At 40.3% G+C, this 26,170-nt stretch overlaps 4 protein-coding genes across 5 annotated transcripts; 3 read left to right on the top strand and 1 right to left on the bottom strand.

Annotated features, from left to right (window-relative positions):
- Positions 1-4,226: 4,226 nt before the first annotated feature.
- On the bottom strand, positions 4,227-4,976 carry LOC135655593 (small ribosomal subunit protein eS17-like). Its single transcript, XM_065175744.1, has one exon. The coding sequence runs from the start codon at positions 4,841-4,843 to the stop codon at positions 4,418-4,420; it is 426 nt and encodes a 141-aa protein (XP_065031816.1). The 5' UTR covers positions 4,844-4,976; the 3' UTR covers positions 4,227-4,417.
- Positions 4,977-6,990: 2,014 nt separating this feature from the next.
- On the top strand, positions 6,991-10,901 carry LOC135655607 (NAC domain-containing protein 14-like). 2 transcript variants are annotated; one of them, XM_065175760.1, is made up of 7 exons: positions 6,991-7,317; positions 7,600-7,880; positions 8,043-8,435; positions 8,634-9,014; positions 9,190-9,579; positions 9,737-9,809; positions 10,470-10,901. In XM_065175760.1, exons 1-7 carry the CDS (start codon positions 7,149-7,151, stop codon positions 10,700-10,702), a joined length of 1,920 nt encoding a protein of 639 aa, XP_065031832.1. In that variant the 5' UTR covers positions 6,991-7,148; the 3' UTR covers positions 10,703-10,901. The 2 variants fall into 2 exon arrangements, with proteins under 2 accessions (XP_065031832.1, XP_065031831.1); XM_065175759.1 differs by having other exon boundaries at positions 7,005-7,317; positions 7,597-7,880.
- Positions 10,902-11,921: 1,020 nt separating this feature from the next.
- On the top strand, positions 11,922-17,312 carry LOC135655614 (protein TRANSPARENT TESTA GLABRA 1-like). The gene is made up of 2 exons (XM_065175769.1): positions 11,922-13,073; positions 17,004-17,312. Exon 1 carries the CDS (start codon positions 11,989-11,991, stop codon positions 13,060-13,062), a length of 1,074 nt encoding a protein of 357 aa, XP_065031841.1. The 5' UTR covers positions 11,922-11,988; the 3' UTR covers positions 13,063-13,073; positions 17,004-17,312.
- Positions 17,313-22,912: 5,600 nt separating this feature from the next.
- Positions 22,913-25,049, top strand: LOC103982436 (1-aminocyclopropane-1-carboxylate synthase). Its single transcript, XM_009399358.3, has 4 exons — positions 22,913-23,174; positions 23,285-23,416; positions 23,591-23,751; positions 23,827-25,049. The coding sequence occupies exons 1-4, from the start codon at positions 22,998-23,000 to the stop codon at positions 24,815-24,817; spliced, it is 1,461 nt and encodes a 486-aa protein (XP_009397633.2). The 5' UTR covers positions 22,913-22,997; the 3' UTR covers positions 24,818-25,049.
- The last annotated feature ends 1,121 nt before the right edge of the window (positions 25,050-26,170 follow it).

Genomic DNA, 26,170 nt, shown 5'->3' with positions numbered 1-26,170 from the left:
ATGTCTTTGACCTCTGTCTAAGGAAAGCACTGTGCTTCTGCTCCATGTTCTAACTTCTCTGCTGGCTCCCTTCATGCGGCTTGGGTACTTCGCCAAGTTACACCCAAGTTGCTCCGCTCCTCGTTTTTGCATTGAGTCGATGGTGGCCCTCGCGCCCTCCATTCCACGGGTCAGCCCTCCCTTGAGTCCGATCTCCATATCAACTCTAAGTGTGCCTTCATTTAAGTTGCTTCAGGTCGCTCCCCCACTTGATCTCGCAATGCATCCACCAATGCATTCTCTCGAGCGAGATCATGCGACAACTCCTCGCCGCTTGCTCAGTCCATCGAGCTTCGTGAAGTTGTTGTTTGTGAGGTACTCCTCCTCAACATGTGAAGTCCGTCTCACATGATTCTCCCTCTAGAGTGCCGAGACTTATCCCTCCTAGATAACTGTCCCGTTGGAGCAACATCTCTCTTCATTTCGGAGACCCCCATCCCCTTGGACTACTCCGATCTGCTGAACAAACTGTGCATTGTTCTACCTCTTGCAAACGCACTTGCTAGATTGTGCCTCCACGTCAATACAGCCACCGCCGCACCCCTCAAGGCCTAGCAACATGCTAAACTCGTTGCACACTTCAGCCTCCTCCGGACGTATCCTTCACATGACGAAGAGAAAGTTTCAATGCTCCATGGCGCCGAGTCTCGGTCGCCTTGGGATGGCCACGAACATTCCATCGTCCGCATACAAGCCCATGCATGAGTACCAAATTCTTCGAGTTAGCAATTCCCCTCACCTCTGTGAGCTTTGCATAACTCTTTTGGTCGTTGAACAACTCATTCCACCTTGGATGGTCTCATTCTTGCCAAGCGCCTCGCTTGCCTAGAGCACCATCAAGTATAGTTGTCAACGTTGAGCCGTAGCTCAAACTCAGCCATCCTAGCCTTTGTGCGCTCCGCATTCTTCCAAGCTTGCCTGTTCTCGTGGTGCCTCTTGCGCGAAGGGTTGGCCATTCCTCAAAATGCCAATGTTAGATGCCCGCTCCTCTGAGCGACTCTTTTCCCTACATCTCCATGCCCGTTTTCCCTCAAACGATCGCGCGTGTGCTGACTGCCCTCAACGCAGCCCCGCTAGGTCCCCCACGTTTGCATGTCAAGTGTTTCTATGAGTGCTTGTCCCGCTCTGATACCATAATGTCACGACCTTAGCTGGTTTTGCCTAAGGCGTGCGGCACCCTCGCGCGTCCGTCCGCAAAGGTCAGCCTCCCCGAAGCCTCCCATTGTCCCTTAGGACCAACAAAAGATAGAACGGGTTAAAGAGAACGCCTCAATCGGGATCCACAAGCAAACATGTCCGAAAAACACTTCATAGACAATGCAAATTACAAACAGACTTTACAAGCTCTGAATAGTTGCACAACAAAGGGTAAAATGGTCCATTACAGACCGAAAAGCTCTCGCTCGTGTCCACTTGACACAACCTTTATTTACAAGCCTAAAAAGGCCACCAACCCAACTAACATGGGACTATTTAGCCTTCGACCGCCCCTCTATCTGCTGTACAAGGCATGAACATGCCAAAAGACAACGGACAGACATAAGCATTACATCCAACATCTTGTTTAGAAGTTTGTCCGTTACAGAAGGGGACAAAGGAAGCGTGAGAGGAGGAGGAAATGCAAGATTAGAGAGGAAGAGGAGGATTTGAGAGGAAGAGAACCCCTAGAGATCGACGAATATATAGACCCGCGACAGAACCGAGAATGCCCCTGACATTTGACAAAATTACGGGCCAGACATCGACGATCTCACCGAAATGATAAATTCGGTGGTGAGTCGGGAAGTAAAGGCAGCCCGTGAGAAAGGGGGAAAATAATTAAGACGGAAACGACAGATGGGGAACGTGAAAGGGAAAATACATGATGCCAAAAAAGTAAATATAGTGATGATTATATACCGGAAGATCAGCACTCCTCGTAGAGACACGTGTAAGGTCATGATCACCACTACCCAACCCGATGAGACAGGTGACGCGGGGTGGGGGAAACCTGCTTTGCGTGCTGGTGCAATTTAAGCGACGGCCCTCTCCCTCGTGTCCACATAAATTGACAATATTACCCTCCCTGAAGTTGCAATCGACTGATGGATCATACCACCAGGCACATCGGATCCATCATGAACGGATCACGTCATGATTGGATCCAATCAATTAGATATCTGAATTGGCTCAGAATCAAGGCATTTCTCAACTTTATTCTTAATTAGAATCCCTTCATACATATATATATATATATATATATAGGTTTTCTCTGTCCTACTCTTGTATTGTTTCTATCTTCAATCTCGTGAGATCATTCACTACACCGTATCGTAGACGGTGGACTTTTCCCGTATCGTCATTCAAAAAGAAATACAGGAGATTTCTCCAGAAGACATTTGATGGCAGCGTCAACAGTCAATTTCAAATGGTGCTAAATTGAATCAATTAGTCAACCAGAGAGTTGACTCTTTTATTCCCAAGGTAACAAAAAGTATTAAAGACTTGCAGAAATTTGGTAGATGAAAAGTCAATACTATTCCAAAATCTGTTAGACCACATTATGCAGCTGAAATACATTCTGATCATGACAAATTCCAATTCAGAAGCACATCGAATCTTAATATTAGCCAATGGAACAGTTCTGTTGCAATGTATATCATCAGATGTCGGATAGACAAAATATACTATATGGTTAACATGCTTCTTATTTTGTGAGTGCTTACTCCTCATCAGTATGTGACTTTTTATTTTCTTTTATAAAATGGTTTGAATCCTGCAGCCCCTAATATTTTATCCTAATCAAATGTTGCCAGCCCTAATATTAGCTTTATGCCAGTTTATAAATGTACTAGATTCAACTCAATCCTGCTATTTCATGTTTCCTGGGAAGAATCAGGGGAAAGAATGGCACAAAAACTAAATAACCGCAGCATGACATGAAGAAGAAACTAAATCCAAATTATTTTGTTGATATGCAACAGTAAGGTATTGCATCAAACAGTAGGTGCAATTGACAGCCTACACTCTGGTGTTTGATGAGTATAATGAGACAAGCACGCCACAGAAGACTGCTAAAGTTCAGTAATTCATGATAGAGAGGATTCAGAACCAAAAGATAAAACAAGAACAAAACAATAAGCAACAAAAAGCAAATCAAAACATACAGATAAAAATAAAAGAATTTAAGTGAAAGGTAAATTTGTCTAGCCAAAAAGTCTCTCCCTTATTTTTCTTCTGCATGCTTATGAAGTTTAGAAAAATCCAATCATCTCAGATATAGAATTACTTCATAAGCATGCAGAAGAAAAATAATCTAATCAGTCAGACCAATAAATCTCTTTATGACAGAGAGACACATTTCGTAGGGGAGTTGTAAAGGGCAGTTCTCTAAATGAACTCGATTAACAGAAAAAACATGGATAAACCACTGTCCTACATATTTAGAAATTAGAGCAACTGATCATACTGACATACGGAAATTAAATAAGACCACTATATTAGTGAGGTCAGTGCTGTGCAGAATGTATCAACAAGACAATGTGAACGTTAGCAACACCACATTCTTTGTTGCATTACTGGCAATCTAACATAGGGATAACAGATAAAATAGATTAGGCACTGTCGCTTCTCAACTTAGCTGTTCATGTTGGAGATGAGAATTTCTGGCAGAAACCAAGGTATGGAAAAGAAAAGCTGAGCAGAGCAATTTGCGAATGAGCTGATCGAGGAAAAAAAAGAAGTATCCAACCCTTTTTCTACCTTAAATGTGATTAGTTTAAAGAATGTAATTTGATTACAATTTTGGGCTTCCCAGGTTCAATATCCACTAATAGTTTTTACAAGTTCAATCAAATTACATGGTAGTCCTACTTACCATAAATGTTTCAAAATTCTAGCATGTAAGTTCCAGAAAAACCAGAGATAAACTTTAAGAACAAATCATTAAGTACATGACAAAACATGATAGCAGTGAGATCTGCAAAATATAACTTTTACAATAAATTAACATATAAAACGACCGACAATTTCCAATAAAATCCTTCTCACCTGTTGAATATTTGAGATTCTTCTACGATGTCTCAGCTAAAAGAAGAAATCATTTTGTTGCAGTATGCATGATTAACATGAACAACATAATAAGCACGCTGAATAAAGGAAAATTATGAAAAATACTCATCAAAATGTAAAATTCCAACCACTACCAATTATATGAAACTTCAAATTAATTGATACTGCAGTTCCAACATCCAAGTCAAGTTCGAGATCAAAGTAGAACCAATAAAGCTACATTTAAACTAGTCCGAGTAAATAATTCAAAACGTTTCAATTGACAAACTTATGAATACTCCAGATTTAAGTAATATAAAAGGACGAATGAGCTTGAGATGAAGCAATCTCACAGTCTGCGGCCGTAGCCGCCGACGGGGCGGGACGAGTAGGCGGGCGGAGCGGAGGCAACGGCCTGCTTCTCGACACCGGGGAGGTCAGCCATGCCAAGGGCAGCAAGCATGTCGAAGGTCTGACCGTCGATCTCTATGTGGTCAACCTTGATGGCGGACTCGTCGGGGACGAAGTCCATACGGCGCTCGCGCTCCTCCTCCTGGAGCTTGAGGGAGATCCCGCGGACGGGACCCCGCTGGATCCGGCGCATGAGGTGGGTGCTGAACCCAGCGATCTTGTTGCGGAGCCGCTTCGATGGGATGATGGCCACCTCCTCGAGGATCTTCTTGTTCGTATGGAAGTCGAGGGTCATGCGCGAGTAGTACCTCTCGATCACCTGGCGGGAGGACTTCTTCACGGTCTTCGTCCGGACACGGCCCATCTCGGCTGAGGCGGCGGTCGCTTCTTCTCTGGTAGGGAGCCGAGAAACTAGGGTTAAAGGTCGCCGCTTCTTCGATATGTTGAAGACCGCGTGGCAGACGATATAAATATTGGTCGGAAGGCACGTTAGGGTTTGCAATGATGTTTCGGTTTAACGGCGTTTGTGACGGTTATGTTGCGGGCGCGACATGGTGCGATGGGTATTTTTACATATCTATCCTTGCCAAAGTTCCGAAATATAATATTTGCTCCTGCAAGTAAATGTTATTATTATTATTATTATTATTTATTTTATATATATATTTATATATATATATATATATATATATTGAAGTTTAACATATATCGTCACCCTATGAAAACTATAATTTTGCATATATAACATGGTATACATGTAAGTTCAACTATTCGCAGCAAGTTTTCTAACATATTATTCTAATTAATATTAATATCAACGAATCTAATTACCAAGGACCTTAGCCATTTTATATATTATATTTTTAAATTTAAATTAACTAATACTAGTTAGCGGTATAAATGATTAACATAAGCTTTTTGTATCTTGTTTAAATGGATAGAATCTTAATATCCAAATTGGATATATATATTTTAAGTATTGATAAAAAAAAATTATTACTCAAAGCATAATAAGAGGATATTAGTACAAAATAGAAGGATGTAATATTCTACCCATATTGCATAGTCGAAGGTCAAGAGTATATTTCATCCATATCATATAATATACTTTTGATTTAATTTATTATTAAAAAAACATAATATTGTTTGATTAAATTAATTATAAAAAATCATAAGGATATGTAATCGAAGTTAATTATTATTTTGATAAAAAAATTCTTTTTTCGATTCGACTAGTAGGATCATATTAATAAACTCATCCAATTTCGATATTTATATAGATCATTCATGAATCAAGTGTTTGAATACTCATTAATCATCGTATGAATATCAAAATATTCTTTTTGCTTACATCAGATTTCTTATATACACTGATGTAACCATCAGTGTGTCCACCACATCAAGCATTTATGATAAGTATTATATATTTTTTGATTAATTATCTAAACTTAATCGATCGAAAATGTAAATATATGATATTCTACTCCATATCATCTAATTTTTATAAATATTATCACATATAAAATTTAAATCTTTATGTAGACTATATAATCTTTCTATGTAACATAATTATCTCACACATATTTTTCAGTAAGATTTTACGCATAAATTTTCGACGACGAACACTGTTCGAGAAATTTAAAAATTTTATTTATATTTTTCTATTACGTATATGATGTCGTTTTCAAATTTTTCTACAAAAATCATGTTGCTTAATAACAACGCGAAGAAAATGTATATGATACAGCACACACGACGGATTCCGTGCAAACAAAGCTCATATCCTTCAAGAAATCTCAATCTCAGCTGAACTTATCGTGATCCGAACCTTTCAGAGTTCGGAGTAAAGGATACGTACACATTGGCTTAATGCTCCTCGAATGCCCTTCATTGCTCGTCCAACGATGCGTGGTTTACCCGTTCATCTCGTTGGACGCCTTGTGGGCCTGAGCTTGAGGACCGATTACAAGCAAGTAGGTGTCTGGGTGACGATAAAACAGGTAGGAAAACTTTCGCTATTACTTGTCGCGTAGTTTTCTATATACTCGTGACGGACCCACCATACTTTTGGAAGAAGAGCCGAATGAAACCAATCATGAGGCAGGTAAGAAAAATTGTAACTGACGTCAATCATAAGAGGATTGCTCCTACCTGACACGGACTCCCAGACACGGCCCGCGGTCAACATGGCGAGCCCACCACCCTAATGCTTCGTGCCGAAGCAAAGCCGAGAAGAGAAAGGAATCCGTCCGATCTCCATCCAACGGTTGCTAAGGCCTCAACCACGCGTCTACACTGGGAGTTTCGTCGGCCCTGCCGTCCCTTCGAAGAAGCCTCCTCAAAACTGTCAATCAAATTACTAAACAGTCCCCATGTTCGCCCCCGATTGACCGGATCTTGTTCACCTTTGGACAGGGGCATCATAGTCTTATCATCGATCATGCAACAGTAAGAGTGCGAATGAGACCGACTATAAATATGAAAAAAGGCGGAGCAAGACCAGTAGGTCCGGTATGCCTTCCGCGGATCGTCGTTGCCTTGATGTTCTGTAGTTTTTGGCGATCCTATTTCTCTTGTTCTTCTTGTCTGTACAACCCGATTTGGTGTATTGACGAGCAGAGGCAGTAGTGGGTTGGCGAATAGTGACGGGAGAGGAGTGAGCGGTGGAAATGGATGCTGTCTCCGTTGAATCGCTGCCCTTGGGGTTCCGATTCCGTCCGACGGATGCGGAGTTGGTGAATCACTACCTTAAGGGCAAGATCACCGGCCGTATCAAGTCGGAGATCGAGGTCATCCCCGAGATAGACGTCTGCAAGTGCGAGCCGTGGGACGTCCCCGGTGATCATTCCCCTTTCCGATCTCAATTCCTGCTTCTTCCTTCTCGTTCTTGTTGTCAAATCTTGCCTTTTGTTTGCATCGGCCCTAAATGTTTGTTTCCCCTCTTTTTTCGTTTACGAAAAAAAAGATTTTTTGTGCATGCACTGATATCTCCTCGCGGTTTTGTCCGGAACATTCAATTTCGGATCTGGCATTGCGTTCAATCCTTTGCTTTCCAACACTGCTTTTGTTTGTGAAGATTCTATTTCTAACTGCTGTAATGGTTTCTGTGTTGGTCAGCAGACAAATCATTGATCAAATCAATTGATCCGGAGTGGTTCTTCTTCTCACCAAAGGACCGGAAGTATCCCAGCGGCAACCGTTCCAACCGGGCTACGGAGGCTGGGTACTGGAAGGCCACAGGGAAGGATCGGACGATCAAGTCCAGATCACCAGGTTCGATGATTGTAGGCATGAAAAAGACCCTTGTCTTCCACCGCGGCCGGGCTCCCAGGGGCGTCCGCACTAATTGGATTATGCATGAGTATCGAACCACTGAGCCCGAATATGAGTCGGGTGAGCAGGTGAGTCGCTTCTTCTTCTCATTTAATTATCAGCACACTAACTAAATCTGTTCAGTACTTATGATTTTTTTTCTTCTGATTTTGTTTACTAATTGATCTACATGCATCGAAACCAACTGGAGGTACATGGAATTTGTTTCATATATTTTTAATCTTGTGCAGGGTGGCTATGTTCTTTGTCGTTTATTCAGGAAGCCTGAAGAACAGACCTTAGTTTCTGAGATCAATGATTGCATGGAGAAAAATGTTGATGAGATGGAAAGTACTGGCTTATCTCCTTCTCCAACCATTGTTTCACCAGGTGAGACGCAGCATGGATCAGAGGCTGCAGAGGAAGTTCTGACATCATTGAACCAAAACCTTCCAGGGTTGGATTTGCAAGAAAATCTGCAACCTTTGCCTCGTATCTTTGAGATGCCACCATCAGCTATTAATGAATTAGTAGCAGATAAAATGGCTTTTGCAAACAGCTGTTTGTTGAAACCAGAAGAGAGCTATTGCAATGCTAATATTGCTTCAGATGTTGCTGATCAGGGGACCGATGTGGCTACTGAAGTAAGATATCATGGACAATAACAATACATGCTATTTTATTCACTAAAAATTAAGCTATTTTTCATTACATTGCTTATTTATGTCTTTGTTGTGGCTTCAGACAAGAAATTTACTAGACTTAGTTAACCATTTTCTATAAGCTCAAATTTGATGGCGCTTATTGACTTACGGTTCTGTTTTCTTGGATATAAAATTCAGGTTGATTCTCTGTTGGATGATTTCGCACAATACCTGGGCCAAGAATGTGACAAGCTTGGTCCTGATGATTACCATATAAGTTCCCCGATAGTGTCTCCTAAGGGCCACTCATTTTATGATGGAGTAAACCAGGGACTTCTGCAGGAGCTTAATCAATTTGACAACATTGAGCAGGACTCTGTCACTGAATTCTTAGATGCAGTTCTTTTTAATCAAGAGGAATGTTCCCATGAGGCATCAAGTGCCTGTAGAGGTCTAATTATGGAGTTTGAGGCAGAAGATCGGAATTGTTTGATCATGGATGATTCCCACTGGGACACGCTATCAGGCAAGGATAGCAGGACAGGCAGTGATGAAGATACTGAAGTTACTACTTTTGAGGTGAATTTTATTTAGATAATATTTTAGGGACACTAGTTCTGTAACTTTTCTCCTTTTTGTTTTTTACTTCCACAAGTTCGCAAACTGTGTTGATTTGAGTGAAAACATATGGTAAAGCAATTACAGTTAATGAACTTGTAAAATTCTAATTTTTCTTCTGTGTTGATTACCTCAGGATGGCATAGGTTTTTATGAAGAAATCTGCAGGCTGCCAGTTGGTTCAAGCCACTTATCACAGGAGAATAGTTATAATGTTCCTACGGAACAAGATACATGGCAGATCTCTGTGTTTCCTAATCAGAAGTTTAGCCGAAATATCTCCTCGATGGACTCTTCTGCAGGTTCTTTGCATCAAGAATCAACCAATACGGACAACTTTGACAGGGCTGAAATCCAGATCAGAGTTCGCAAAAATTTGACAGACTCAGATTACTTGATTAAACAGCAAGGCTCGGCAATGAGACGGTTACGTTTGCAGAAGTTCATTCACAATGGATCTGCCCCCAGAACTGTTCATGCCTTGAGCAGTAATAATGATGATTCAGACAAATCAGGTGTCACTGAGGTATGATGTTTGAGTTGGTTATTCTCAGAAATGATAAATTTACCTAATATTAAGATAATAGAATATATCAGGACAACATTGTTAACAGTTTCTGTTTGTTATATTGACCTAATAAACTTCTTAATACTAAATGTGTACCATGGAAAAATTTTTACAGGCTAGTGAAGTTTTGGAGCACCAATTTGATGAAGAAAAATTAGTTTCTGGTCTTACCGCCGAGGACACTCATGGTAATAAACAACAAACCATGTTGCAACTAGAAATTTTTTGATTGCTAAAACTTTTTGACCATTACTAGCTTAACTAAATTGATCTGAGATGGATATGACTATATTTTACTTTAACCTGACTTTTTCAGTGTGCGCTATCCTAAGTTTTATTAATGGGATGGGTTTAAGTTCCATGGAGACTAATTCTCCAGTCAAGATTGTTATGAAATATAAAATTAATCTCGCCTGCTCAGACCCCAAGGTTGTCAATTAGGTTGATTAACATTTCATGGGTAGTTACATTTATGTGCCTGCAAATTTTGAAACTCTTGTTATGTCTCCTTTATTGGCCCACAGAACTAAAAACATATATTCCATGATAATGGGTTTTTTGAGGAGCATAGGATTCACCTCAACATTTCAAGAGGTAATTCTGAAATTGCCTGCTTTGCAAGTGATGCACATGAAATTTTTTTCCTAATATTATTTCAGGAAATGTGCACCTCTCTAAGCTTTGATTTAACCCAAAAGAAGACCCTAATGACGTTCTCAAAAATTAGTTAGTTCAAGGGTCTATGTTTTAGGCTAGAACCCATTTTGGGTTGGTCAAGGCAATGGTAAACATGGTACCTGGGCTGTCCAATTCGTGGCACAAATTGATCACTGTTGATTGTCATGCAGATGATGCAAACTCCTCCGAGATAAAGTCCTCTTCTCCTGAGATCTATGATTCCAAACCCAAGTTGAGATCGAGAGCAAGACAGACTGATAAGAACGCGGACAAAACCACAGGCCAATCTTCGGATCCAACGTCAACCGGAGCTGCTTCACACTCTCCACTTACAGTCATTTTGTTTTTGTCAGCAATGCTTTTGCTAGCATTACTTGGATTGTTTTGGTGCCTAAGCTCCTAATACCTTTGTTCAGATGGGTACTTTTGTTTGTCTAATAGAATCAGTTCTTGCAACCCAAATTTTAGTCTTAAACATGTAGTAGGTATCTTGAATTACTGAGTTTTCCAGCTTCTGTAACATAGCTAGGTTCATCAGTGTACACCTAGTTTTGCAGCTTTTGTAACATAATTTCAATTTCTTATAAGATGTATTTCTTAAATCTGTCTTTTTATTTTTTTATCGTGTGTGGGAAATAAAATCGAATGCCAGTTAAATGGACAGAAAAGAAAAAGTCACATGTGGACTTGATTTAATATATTATTATTTATGTTGAGATATTTGATTGAGTAGTGTATTATTGTAGAAGTGATAGTGGGTTCATTTAATGTAATTGATTTTTTTTATTTTTTAAACATATAATTTTTTTTTTCTATGATGGTGAAGAGTTAGTAAAAGTTATACTTTTCATTTAATTGAAAATTAGTACTTGTTTGAAACAACAAAGCAGTGTTCTTGCTCTCATAAGATCTAAATAATAGCTCAAATTTCAGTATACACCTACTAATCTATAATTACTCAGATTCATATATATACATATATATATATATATATATATATATATATACACACACACACATATATATATATATATATATATATTCAGTGACCATAGAATTCAGGGGTATGGAGGAATCAGCCTTTCGATTGAAAGCCCTACCCTACCATATTTAGTGATTGCTCATCAGTCCTGTAGGAATGCATGCTCTTGTCAAAGTCAACAGAATCATTTTCCTTGGACAGTTCACTTTCTTCTTTGTTTACTTCTTCTTGCACATCCGTGGAATTGTAAAGCCCACGTGGCTCTGACTAGTACACCTGCCTTCCTCCATCTAAGTATCATGCGCACGAATCTCGGAGCAACCCATCTGATAGAATCCTCAACATTAACATTGGATCGGATTGAATAATGCGTTCTCATAATTATGTTGTATATAATGTAAAGTCGATAATAACAGTTAGAAAAGACGAACCTGATTAATTTAATTTATATGCCTAACTTTATTATCGAAGTGTATTATAAATCTAATTTAAAAAAAAAATCGATTTAAATGGATTCGTAAAATTCCGTCAGCAGAGCACTGAATGGAGTGAGACAGCGATCACAAGCCGATCGAAGGTCCACTCTCTTGCGCACAGCGGAGTTGACCGAGACCAGTCACCGCTTTGACCGTTAGGCGAGCGAGAGAGAGAGAGAGAGAGAGGAGGAGGAATCTGTTCCACCGCTCCCGAACAGCACATAAGAAGAGATGGGGAGAGGAGAGGAGAGACAGGAGAGGGAGGAGAGCGCAGGGGAAATGGAGAGTTCCACCCAGGAATCACCTCTCAACTCTAACGCCTTCACCTTCGACTCCCCCCACCCCGTCTACGCCATGGCCTTCTCCCCCTCCCCCGCCGCCGCCGCGGCCGCCTCCCCCCGCCTCGCCCTAGGATCCTTCATCGAGGAGTACGGCAACCGCGTCGATGTCGTCTCCTTCGACGAGGACGCGCTCTCCTTCCGCGCCGAACCCGCGGTCTCCTTCGACCACCCCTACCCGTCCACCAAACTCATGTTCCACCCGCATCCCAACAGCCCGCTCCTCGCCTCCGCCTCCGATTGCCTCCGCCTCTGGCTCCTGGGCCCCGACGGCGCCAAGATCCGCTCGGTCCTTGACAACAGCAAGTCCAGTGGCTACTGCGCCCCGCTCACCTCCTTCGACTGGAACGACACAGAACCCCGCCGCATCGGTACCTCCTCCATCGACACCACCTGCACCATCTGGGACGTAGAGCGCGGTGCCGTCGAGACCCAGCTCATCGCCCACGATAAGGAGGTCTACGACATCGCCTGGGGGGAGCCCGCCGTGTTTGCCTCCGTGTCCGCGGACGGCTCCGTCCGCATCTTCGACCTCCGCGACAAGGAACACTCCACCATCATCTACGAGAGCCCCCGCCCCGATACCCCCCTGCTCCGCCTCGCCTGGAACAAGGCCAACCTCCGTTACATGGCCACCACCATGATGGACAGCAACCGCGTCGTCGTGCTCGACATCCGCGCCCCTGCCACCCCCGTGGCTGAGCTGCAGCGGCACTGCGCTAGCGTCAATGCCATTGCGTGGTCGCCGAAGGCCGCGCGGCATATTTGCTCGGCCGGGGATGACGGCCAGGCGCTTATCTGGGAATTGCCTGCAGCCGCAGCTGCAGGCACGGTATCGCCGGAAGGGATTGATCCTATGTTGGTCTACACGGCGGGCGCGGAGATCAACCAACTGCAGTGGTCTGCAGCACACCCCGATTGGATCGGGATTGCGTTCGCCAACAAGGTGCAGCTGCTGAGGGTCTGATCCCTTACTAGGTATGTTTGACGATCAATCCTAAACTATTATATGTCCCGGTGTTTGATTGATCCCCCAAAAAATTGTCTCTTTAGCTTATAATTTAGTGAAGACCACGTACATTCTGTTTCCACTGGTCAGGGAATTCATTTATCCCCTTCTTGATTTGGGTGGTGGGCGTTCATCCAGACGTCAGAGGATACTGGATAGTTGTCCAGTGTTTGCTGATCAAGAATTTTCCCTTTATTATCGTTCCATTGGTTTGCTGAATGCATGGGTGTATGTGAGCAATCATAACGGGTACACTTATGCTTGACAAGGGAAGAAAAGGAGAATCAGATAAGTATGTCTTAGATTTTCCTATAGTTGTGTGTAAACCACTGAATTGGTATCACTTTGATGGCAAGACATTTGAGTCGTCCTCTGAGTGCTTTTTTGGTTTAGAAGTGAACAGAACTGTGAGAAAAAGAAAACTTTTTCTTGCCATTTGGGAATTCAGATGGAGCAGAAACGAATGACAGTGGCTTTACTGGAGAAATCAAATTCAACTTCTGCCTAGCATATAATAATTTAGATGAAAATGACAGTAATTGAGGATGTGTGAAAACTTGAGCCTAAGTATTTTCCGCCATGTGGTTCAATGCCTATCAAGTTAATGGGTCACTTATCCCATCAGATCGGATCATGATAAATGGTAGCGTTGATTAATATTGAGCATGATGAGGGTTCGAGTAAGAGAGGATTACTTGTGGATAGAATTAGAGGCACATCACAACATGAAAATCATCTATGATTACATGTTCAAGTAAGAGCATGTTATCATCTATGATAAAAAAAAAAAAAAAAAAATCAAAGATCACTTTTAAGTAGAGTTGAAGATAATAGATCCTTACATTTATCTACAAGTTAATATATGTAAGTCATTTTTATTTGGATTTCTAAAGTGAATACCGGGAAAAAGTTTATGAAAGAGGCAATTCACTACAAAATAAGGAACATTATCATTGTCTCAAAATCGACCATCAAATTATGAAGGAAAATAAAGATCTTGCTGAATTTGGTGAAAGATGGAACTTTATCAGGTACTTCAAATTTTTGGATAATATTTCTATAGATATAAGATATAAGTTATATTGATATCATGTTTTAGCTGCCATATATGGAAATACTAGGCAAAAACAAAATGAAGTTTTGGGTGAGTTTGCTTCAAGTCATGAAACCTATTGAGAAGCTGACGGAGTTGGTTTACATATGGAAGATGCCAATTCAATCATGACTGAGGATGCCTTTGGAATCAGGAAGCTTGTTTAGAGGAAGACAAAACCATAGAGTAGGCAGTTGATGACCAAAAACTAGTTACATATTTTTATATTGAAATCATGCATCCATTGCTACCTCTTTAGATATATAAAAAGGAAATTGCAAAGTCATATGTTGGTGACCAAGTTGTTGATTTTGGCATTAATGTGGTTGACTTACTGTAAGTCAAGGAGCTTGATGAATTACGTGGTGATTCTTCAAAGGCCAGCTAACTTGACATGACCCTGGAAGAGTATCAGGAATCAGCTTCTGTTTTTTATCCTAGGCCTTTTTTCCTTTGACTGAAGCTCAATTACAATGTGCAAAATATAGTAAATCTGCATTCATTGAAACTCGAAACCACAGGTTTTCCATGAATTGCATGTAGTTTTTCTGCAATTGAAATCATGAAGCCTGTTTCTTTTAACAAGGGTAGTGATTTTTGAATATTATGGTATATTCTTAATAAATCAACTGTATGAACAGATATAATTATAGTGTTTTCTTTTTGGTTTGCATCATGTTGGAAGTTAAACCTATTTAATGCTAATTCATGAATGAAACTGATTTATATGAAACAATTTTTTGGCAAAAATGATCACTCTTCTGGGAACAAAAGGGTGAAAGGTGGGTGAGACTGTCATGATATCTGAACTTGTTTCTTGCTACAATTTCACCAAGCACCATTTTTGCACTTATGGAATCAAATATCGCTCTGACTGTATGTATCAATCGGTACATTCTAATTGGAATTTACTCCTTTATGTCAGTACCAATCCATACTAAGGATTAGTACCAAGCCATATATGTCAGTACCAATCAGTATTTAATCATTTTCTTTTCGTTTTTACTGGTGACACTCGAGCGGTATAAGTTGATGTATTATCCAGTTTTTAATGCCATGCCAGTTCAACCAGTTGTTGAAACTGGTATTGGATCAAGAATTAAAACTTTGCTCGTGATTTTACTTAATTTTTGAATTTGTTTAGATTGGGATTTTTTATTTATATATTCTATATTCTGGCTGGTACTATTTCTTATAATTTGTATTTGGAGGTCCGGATTTCTTGCTTCATCTTATGCTGTCTTGCAAATCTTGGTGCAATTTTCTTAGTTCATTTTTTTCTTAATTTTTGTGTATAGAACTCCCTGCCTAACTGTGAAATCGCTAAGCCAATAGTTTCAGTCCAATGCTACATATGTTCTTGAATTTAGAAGTGATTTTCATTGGCATCTGTCAGCAGACTTAAAAAGTTAAAACATTACATGGTTCCCCTTTCTTTTCTTAGAAAACTTCAACATAATTGATGCAAATAGCCTGCTAGTAGCAACTTCCATGGTTGGACTACAAGAATGAAAAATGTCATAAGTTCTCTTTCTATTTTGTAGAAAATTTAATGGCAATATTCATCCTTTGCGAGCATGAATAGGCAGCTTACATGATATAAATGATCTTTATGTCATGTAAACATTGGCTGCTGTAGTCTTATATTGGCTCATATTTCTATTATATAAGGTCTATTTTAAAACATTCATTATGGTCTTCTACATGCAGAGTTAAACTTTTGAGTATTTATTATTGTTAAATTAGATTCTGGTTGTTTGATATGTGGATGGGGTTTCGAGCCAATCGAGGTCCACTTTCGAATTTCGATATGGTACGTACTCGATAAGGTCCCCACACTTAAGTCAACAAGGGTTCAGATGATTAAGTGAAGTGTCGAAGTAAACAAGTGTATTCAGTCATAGGATACTAGAGTCCTTGAGAATGCACCTGAGGGCATTTTTATAGTAAGATATATGACCATTGGGCTGAGGCCATGGTAAATATTGAGACGATTATGCATATCAACTGACTATCATTGAGTCATATAATCGTGCATTGAACCAATGAGTTACGAAGTAATGGTTTGTCGAGCCAGCTTTCTTGCCAGTGCTGTGTGGTCAACCTCGTGGGGTTGAGTCGGCATCCTCATCAGTGGTGCCACGTTGCCAGCTTCATCAGGTCGAGTCCAGCCTGACATGTTGGCCTAGTGGGAACGGGGTGTTAGCCAGGTGGAGGTGATGTGTCGAGTAGGTGGAAGTGACTTGTCGACCAGATGGGATGACGCGTTAGTAGTTTTACATGTTCTTCATAAGAATTGAAGAGTTTAGGATAAACTTGGTCAATAATACAACTAGGTAGGCTCCATCAAGCTAGAATGTTCTTTTGGGAGAATCCTGCTCAACAAATAGGTCAGTACCTATTTTTTTTATAAAAAAAATCCACATAAGATTTCCATTACTAGTTTAAACTTGGATATCATCTCAAATTTAGGGCAATGGAGATGATGTGCAAATCTCTTACATGAACTAAAAGGACTGTTCGACCTATGGTTTGCACATTCTGGAGCACTCAATTGTCCAGTATGTATTCTCCAGAAGCATTTAATTCTTGGTCAATATTATCACTTTTCTTTTGGCATATAACAAAATTCATTTTTCAGTTTCGTAAAGTTAGCTCAAGATCTTGCCTTGCAGGGATCATTGGATTTGTTGTTTTTCGTTCATCATACAACGGTTTCCTCTTTGAATCATTAATTAACATGTAAAATTGTATCTTTTGACATAATATTCTGTCTGATGACTATATCAATTCCTTCTCTTCTTAGGTGCTTAGGTTTGGGGTGCACAGCTCACAAAATTCTGCCTCATCCATGAATGTGCTTTCTGTCATTGGTGACGAGTAGTTGTGTCTGGGATTCAGGATCAAAACTACTGAGATGCAGCTGGGACAGCATCGTCACAAAGTGGGAAATCATTTCCTCTAGAACTGGCAGTCACTTACATATGATCCTAACTCTTTTATCCGAAAAAAACCACAGCATTTCACAGCTTGTGCAAAGCTGGATGAGGGATTTTTCTGTGATCGTCACTGGATTGATGTTTGTCATTCTATAAATGACTTGTGCTTCATTTGATATCATGTATACGATGGATGGAGTCGACCAAAGGTATGTTTACTGCTCCACGACATGGTTGATCAAGATTTGAGTCACGAAAATAATTTCTTTGCTCTTATTTTTCTTCTCAAGTATATTACGGTTATTTTTAATTTTCTTCCAAAATTAGCCCTTTTTATTATTTTCTCAAAAAGCATCCATCTATGAAAAGTTTGATTTCCACCGGTTGGAAAAAGCTTTCTTTTTTATGCTGTCCCTTTTCTTCTTTTCTTTTTTGTTTATTTTCCTGACGATGGATTAATATTTGCCGCATAGTTTTCTTTTCATTTTTTTTGTTGTTTATTTGCCACACGTTATTCATCATCATAATATGCAATTACTCTCCTGTTGACACTTCGACTCTCTGCACTCCGAGCGGCAGAGGAAGGCGGCGATTGTTTCTTCTGGACCAAAGAAGAAGAGATGTAATAACGGAGGAGTTATGAGGGAAAGTGGTTGATAATAATGCGAACATAAAGCCATTTTAAAGCCATAATGTTGCATGCTGAGACGAATTCAACGCATGTGGGTGAAGAGTTCAAACAATTAAGGTCATGTGTTCTTGGTTTACATGTTTATTGTTCTATTTTCATGGTTACCAAACAATCAATTGGGAGCAAAGATGCGTGCAACACGTTTTAAGTGGGATTTATTGGAAGGTAGGCGTGCAACACGTTTTAAGTGGGATTTATTGGAAGGTATAGTGTTGAAGAAAGCATCAATTTTGTAGACTCGTCAATTTTGTAGACTCGATTTTTGTCATCGTAGATTTCATCGTCACAATAGATTTGGTCTTTTAAGTGGAAGGTATAGTGTCGAAGAAAGCACCGATTTTGGAGAGACTGTTTTTGTCATCGTAGATTTTCTCGTCACCATAGATTTGGTCAAAAATAGTCACTAATAAGGGTAAAATCACACGTGGCATAGAACGAGTAAAATCCATTGTCACAACTATCGTTATATCATATTGATAACCAATCATATCATATATCGATGTGTCAGATTTATCATGTCAATCGTCGTCGTTAGTTTAGTCGTATCAACGATCGTTCTAATCATAAGCGATTAACAAGTTAATTATATATTATTCTTTATAATTAATTATCTTTAATATTTTGATTCTTATATTTTTAAAAATTATATTGAGATCTTTATATTCATGAAAGTTAAATATTTAATCATATTTCTCCTCATATCATCGATTTTACTGATAAAAATATCATAAGATTTACTACGTGTGGTATTTTCGTTAATAGAACTAATATCGTGAGGAAAAATGAGATTAAATGTTTCACTCTCGTAGGTATAAATATCTCAATATAACTTTTAATAGTACAACGATCAAAACACTAAATATAATTAATTATAAGAATAATACATAATTATCGTAACTGTTTACATATCTTTTTCTTTACTCTTTAAATAGGTAGACTACACGTTGACTTAGATCAGAGGAATCGAGTCATGAACACTCAGACATTTGTCTTCGCTTACAAGTGCTTTTAGAGCAACTCAACATCACTTCAACACTCTCGGTACTTCATTTCCACATCGACGACCTTCTTCGAGTTTTGAGTCCTCAGCACCTCGATCGAGATGCATTACTTTCACGTCGAATTTGGACTTGGTGGCATGTCATTGACCTTTGGCTTAGCGATCGGCTTTGGAGACTATAATTACTAGATAGACTATAATTACCCTTCACCAATACGGTCCATTATTTCGATTGGCTTTTTATCTATTGACTATGATACTTTTAAGTATGGATAGTTCATCGTTTATTCCACTTTCTTATTATCATTCTTTCTTTTTTATCCATAATTATTTTAATAGTCATTTTATTTCTAATTATTTTTTTCTTCTTTTATCGCCTCACGTTATATGTCATTAACCAATTTTTTTGTTAGCTAACCAATATTTGATTCTATAAAATAAAAAACACACATACACAATATCTTTTTATTATAAAAAAATATTTTTTATTAATATAATACATGAATATTATTTATTGTTTAACTATCTTATATCTAATCTACAATCCAACCATTGATCCGAGACTTACACCGAATCAGATCCATGTCTAATAATTTAATATTTCTAATACAAATCCGGGCTAATTACATATAACCTCTATAGTTAGTTGCCTATTTTAGTCCCTACACTTTAAAAATTATATTAGAATCTGTTTAATTACGAAAATAAAATATTTATGTCTATTTATCAAAATGTCAGTAGTTTTATCAATGAAAACAAAAAACAGAAAGATAATTTTAACATTCTAGTTAGTAGTAGCAGACAATGTCGCTCGAGTCGCAAGTGACTATTGTGGATAAAGAGAACAATGGCGAGAGATGAGGATCACTCTGCATATGCATCGATATTAACGTAGTTGTCGAGCAATGTTGCTCTACGTTTGTATCGACATCAATACAATTATCGAGTGACGAAAGGGTCATCGATGTAGATGTTAAGCGGTGCTGCTCGACAACTACATCGAGACTAAGGAGGATGCAAAGCGACATTGCTCGACATCTACATCGACGACCCTTCGTCACTTGACAACTACATCGATACCAATGCAAATGTAGAGCGACGCCGCTTGGCAACTACATTAACGCCGATGCAAATGAAGAACGACGAAAAGGTTGTTCGGCAACTGCGTCAGCATCGACGCAAATACAAAGTGACCCTCATCTCTCGTCGTCACTCTCCTCGTCCATAGAGTCACCTGCGACCCCCAACGGCATTGTCATTCCCCTCCATCGATGTTATCCGTCATCACCAACTGAAATATTAAAAATTATCTTAGTACTCTTTATTTTTATGTTTTCATCAGTAAAATCTATATTAGAATAAATAGACGTAGATATTTTACTTTTGTAACTATATAAATTTTAATATAATTTTTTAAAATATAAATACCAAAATACTAAACGTAAACTACCTATCAGCCCTACAAATCCCCAATAGAAAGAACCAAATTCCCAATAGTAAGAACCAAATTTTTATTCTCCGAAAGAGACTACGATGATGAGCTCCTCCATCCCCGAAAGAAAACTAGTAAAAAAACGGTGGTGGCACGGCCATTGGCTTTGTGCTCGGAGATGACGGCATGGCTAAGCTGCTTCCCCGAGCACAGTATCAGCCGCAAGGAGACCAGTCGCACTTGCAGCAAGCACGGCCTCACATTTTGCACGAGGACCAAATGCAGGAGCGGCTCCGATCCACGAAGGTCTCAGTGTTTGATCACAACTTCTCTATCTCTGTCAAAGCTTTGACCTCCCCACTACAATATTAGCACTTTGTTCTATTCTCCCTGCAACTGCAATCACTCTGGCCCGGCCAGGAAGCGTTTGATTTTGATACGCCTTTGATCTTTGATTCCTTGCTATCCATTAACAACTCAGTACACAATCTGGTGAACCCCCACCACCGCTGGTGGTTCTCATCCAAATCACGGCAGATACAACATGATAGTATCTTCTGTCAGCAATAGCCACATCTCCACAGCTTAACAAAATCACGCGACTCCGTGTTCGCGCGTACAACATCGAGAAAAAGGAAGAGAGAGGAAGAAAGAAGGAATGTTTTCTGCGAAGAACACGGCCATGAAAGCTTTCTTGTGGACGTCGCGTCACCGTCCGTGAGGAACAACCACAGCTCCGTAGTTTAGCAGGAATGGGTTTCACGGATCCGACGATGGCACCGAAAACCAAGAAAGAAATGGGGATGTCCAATCTAAAACGTTGCCGACATCTTAATCGTGCCTGAGATCATATATTACCTACAAACACACGTTATTTATTCTGGCTTTCAGTGGAATAATTACTCTTTACTTTCTTTGATGGATTGCTGGAAATGGATTGTTTGGATTGCGAACGAGAATATAAGAACAACATTCTACTTCAAATATTAATTTCACTTTTGATTCTCGGAAACTACACCCCATAAATTTGATCTTCGAAGCCTAAGAATTAAATCTAAATAATGGTAGAAGCATAATTTATTTCAGGTAGGTGGATGGCTTACATGCTCACCTAATAATTTATTTAAGTGGGACCCATGAATAGGCCACGTTACATTCAAAATTTGATGATTAGTGTACCATGATGAGCTGTGTAATGCGTGTCTTGATTGCGACTTCCCGTAGACCCCATCGATATTAGATTGAGACGGAAATAACGTCGGTCGGTAGACAACATAGTACGTAGATCATGATAGAACAATTCGAAATAATAAGACATACCAAAAAATTTGGTATACGACTCGATATATAAAAGTTAAAGTTATTTCTTTCATCTCTATATATATATACACAATTTGTAAGTTTCCTAAAAGATATTAGATTTTGGGTCAACTATAATTGCCTTCCAACAAAGTAGAATGCCTCTATCAGAATCTCGCGCCTACAAACAACACCAATCCTAATCATTCACATGATCTTAACGTTAATGAAGTAGCAAATTCCAAATCACATTTAAATAGCCAGTCATTTCAAACATGAAGATCATGCTTTTATTGTTTCTTTTTTGGTAGAAGAGTGAATGAGATCCACATTTTCCTTAAGAGGATGCATATAAGCCAATTAAATTAACATCCATATGTATAAAATCCAATTAGGCAAAGGCAAATCGAAGTAGTCAGATACGTTTCTATCTGATCCGATTAATATTCTCTTTTACGATTGATAAAGAATACATGCTAATTGATATGGGAGGCAATTCCCGACGTATCATACTCATCCGATCGATACGTAATATCGTTAGGTCAGTGATGAAGATGTTAATTTGTCTCACGAGATCGAAATATATAATTAGAAAAGTTGACATGACAAGTCAGTTATTCTATAACCATAGTTTTGATTTCATGACTCATCGTGACATTTATTATCGTCTTAATTTAATTATCATATATTATAATATAAAAGGTGTTCTAGTGGGAGTTTTGACTTAATACATTATTTAATTTTAATGCTTGATTGAATTCTTCAAACTTTTACTAACCTAAATATTGACTAAATAAGTATGCTTCGACAAGATTTTTTCTACGTGATTAAATCTTTGACCTCTTAAACACCTCAACTTGAGTCAAACTCGGAAACTCGAAAGTGGACCTCCGTCAGACTCCTTTAACATCTGTTAAACAACTTGAATCTAATTTGACACTAATCAAAATCAGACTGCATTGAGCCTAAATGGATCTAAATATTAAGAAAACCATTGTTGAATTTTCCTTCTTTCGCAAACAGCATGTCATCGATGAGATTAAGGTTTACAAAGAGCGGCGCACAATTTTGTTTTGGGATAAATAATTCTGTGCTTACAATATAGAAGAGTTCGAGTCGAAAGCGACTCCCGAGTTCGGAACACGTCATTGTTGCCGCCAACACTGAAGCTTCCTATTTGGCGTCACCTGTCGATGTTACGGCGCATCCATCGCCAATCACGTCCATGATTTACACGCTGCCGGATCGACTCGGTTTTCATGTCCTTCTTTTCCAGCCTGAAGTCCTCTTTGTTGACCTCTTTGGATGTTTGAATGGTCTCGGGATTTGCCTATTAATGGTCATCGGAATCGACTCTTGCAAACTGCAGCAGCTGCTTCTCCTTCTTCTTCTCTGCTCGCTTCAGCCTTTTCCGGTACGTACCTGAGATAACGGGTCACATGAGGATCTACGGCGAGGAGCACCCAAATCAGCAGATCCTCTCTCGGATCGCGACCAACGACGGCCATGGCGAGAACTCCTCCTACTTCGATGGCTGGAAGGCCTACGAGAAGGATCCTTTCCACCTCACCGACAACCCCACGGGGGTCATCCAAATGGGACTCGCAGAAAACCAGGTTAGAGTTCCTTCATGGTGATGATTAATCGCACATGCCTTCCGTCAATTGCCACTCCCTGCGGTTGCTAATCTAATCTGTATGTGGGTTTTGGGTCTTTCTTTCCTCAGCTTTCCCTCGACTTGATCCGAGACTGGATGAAGAAGAACCCACAGGCTTCGATCTGCACCGAAGAAGGGGTCTCAGAGTTCAAAGCAATTGCCAACTTTCAGGACTATCATGGCCTCCCAACCTTCCGAAAGGTAATGATTTCAACCCAAAACGCAGCGCTGCAGCTGCTTGTCCTCACTGTCCAAGTAGCTACATACGTCCAATATGATAAAGCTGGGACTGACAGCCACTTACGGCCCGAGCCCTGCCTGCTCACCCTGGATAAGGGATAAGCTAATGATGGTGTGATTTGCTGACACGCGCAGGCCATCGCCCAGTTCATGGAGAAGGTGAGAGGGGGACGAGCCAGATTTGACCCAGACCGCATCGTGATGAGCGGTGGAGCCACCGGCGCTCAGGAAACCATCGCCTTTTGCCTGGCTGATCCTGGCGAGGCCTTCTTGATTCCAACGCCATATTATCCGGGGTAAGTGTTTAGGTGTACTAATCTACCGAGTTCTTTATCCGGCAGAGGATCTAATGGCATCTGCATGGTTTCCAGATTCGATCGAGACTTCAGGTGGAGGACAGGAGTTCAGCTCCTCCCCATTCACTGCCACAGTTCCAACAAGTTCAAGATCACCCAAGCCGCACTGGAGACTGCTTACAGGAAGGCTCGAAACTCACACATTAGAGTCAAAGGAATACTGGTGACCAACCCATCGAACCCTCTGGGCACAACCATGGACAGAGAGACGCTGAGAACCCTAGTCAGCTTCGTCAACGAGAAAAGGATGCACTTGGTGTGCGACGAGATCTTCTCCGGAACCGTCTTCGACAAGCCGAGTTACGTGAGCGTCTCCGAGGTGATCGAAGACGAGCCCTACTGCGACAGGGATCTGATTCACATCGCCTACAGCCTCTCCAAGGACCTGGGCGTCCCTGGCTTCCGCGTCGGCGTCATATACTCCTACAACGACGCCGTGGTCAGCTGCGCGAGGAAGATGTCGAGCTTTGGACTGGTCTCGTCGCAGACGCAGCACCTGCTCGCTTCCATGTTGGGAGACGAGGAGTTCACCACGAGTTTCTTAGCGACGAGCCGGACGAGGTTGTGCGGGCGGCGCAGGGTCTTTACGGACGGCCTCAAGCGAGTCGGGATTCATTGCTTGGACGGCAACGCGGGGCTGTTCTGCTGGATGGACTTGAGGCCGTTGCTGAAGGAAGCGACGGTGGAGGCGGAGCTCCGGCTGTGGCGGGTGATCATCAACGACGTGAAGCTCAACATCTCGCCGGGGTCGTCCTTCCACTGCTCGGAGCCGGGGTGGTTCAGGGTGTGCTTCGCCAACATGGACGACACGGCCATGAAGATAGCGCTGAGGAGGATCGAGAGTTTCGTGTACCGGGAGAACGACGCCGCTGTGCAGGCGAAGAACAAGAGGAGGTGGGACGAAGCGCTGCGGCTGAGCTTGCCTCGTCGGAGGTTCGAGGATCCGACCATCATGACACCACATCTGATGTCTCCCCACTCGCCTCTCGTTCAAGCCGCCACCTGAAACATCGACAGCGGCGTGTCTGATGTCAAAGAAGGTTAATTACCGTCTGATATGTTGCACATTTCTTTGTTCTTTGGATTATTTATTTTTTTTTTTGGGAAAAATGGGTTGAATGTTCCCACTAAGTTATATTAGATTGTTATTCGGTCTCATTCATGTTATAGGAAACGAGGATAGAATTGCTTGCCTCTCTCTTTCTTTTATATATGGAAATATGTTGCAATTGGCCTAAGCTTATTTGATGACATTAATTTCACAAGACAAAGCCTTCTAATTAATGTTTCGGACCAAATGCAGGAGCTCACTACATGCATTTGTTACACTTCATATGTTCAAAATTAGTCCAGTTTACCGATGACTCAGTTTTAAAGGTTATAAATGGTTCTTATTCAAGTACTTATCTTTGGTTCGGTTAATCAGTTCAAATCGAATCGATTTTAATTTAAACAATATTTAATTAAATTAAAATTTTTTAATTGGTTTAAATCGATTAATCAAATCAGTTGATCAGGGAAAGTATCATTGATGTCTTACTCAACTCGACATGGTCTATACTCATGTGCGTAGGAACATTCGAGATGTCTCTGAGATAAAAATATCGTGCTTTCGTGATGAAAATGTTATGCTCCTAAGGTGAAAATATCATGCTTCCGAGGTGCCACCTATATGAAGATTAAGGTTAGAAGGAGTTTCTCGACCTGATCCCTCCAACGCTCAAGATAGTAATATAAGGTCCTTAAATATGAGTTTGAGAAGTTCTAAAGGAATCCTTTGCATTGAGTTTAATATGTCTATTTGTGCCTTAAAATAATGAGCAGGGAGTTTGTGACTAACTTCCTCATCATAGTGGATGAGTAGGAAGCTTGTGATTATCTTCCTTATCCTAAATGACGAGAAGAAAGTTTATGATTTTCTTCCTCATTATAATGGATGAGAAGAAAGTTTATGATTGCCTTGTTATAATAAATGAGAAGGAGGCTTGTATTTTCCTTATTCTTCATCTATGTAGGCAGATGGGTTGAGAGTAACTTGGATCTTATGTGGCAAATATGTGTTAGCTGATAGTAGAAAATTCTCTATCATTTGCCCCCCATTGAAGGTGTGCTTCAGGATCTTAATGTATGAGTTAGATTTTCCTTATTCATGTGTTTCAGGCATGTTAGGCTAGTATTTTTGCTATATTATATTTCTCATAGCGTGGGTTAGGTTTTTCCAACTCATGCGTCTCGAGCATATTTAGTCTTGTGCATCTGTCATGGTGGATTCTCTTTATGTGGGTCGGGTTTTTCTGACTCATGCATTTTGGGTACATTTAATCTTGTGCCTCCACCGTAACAAATTTATCTTGGCACA

This window comes from Musa acuminata, unplaced genomic scaffold (assembly GCF_036884655.1).
Source record: "Musa acuminata AAA Group cultivar baxijiao unplaced genomic scaffold, Cavendish_Baxijiao_AAA HiC_scaffold_117, whole genome shotgun sequence".
NCBI lineage: Eukaryota > Viridiplantae > Streptophyta > Magnoliopsida > Zingiberales > Musaceae > Musa > Musa acuminata.
The sequence above is the reverse complement of the archived record's forward strand: the minus strand, read 5'-3'. Positions and strand labels throughout refer to the sequence as shown.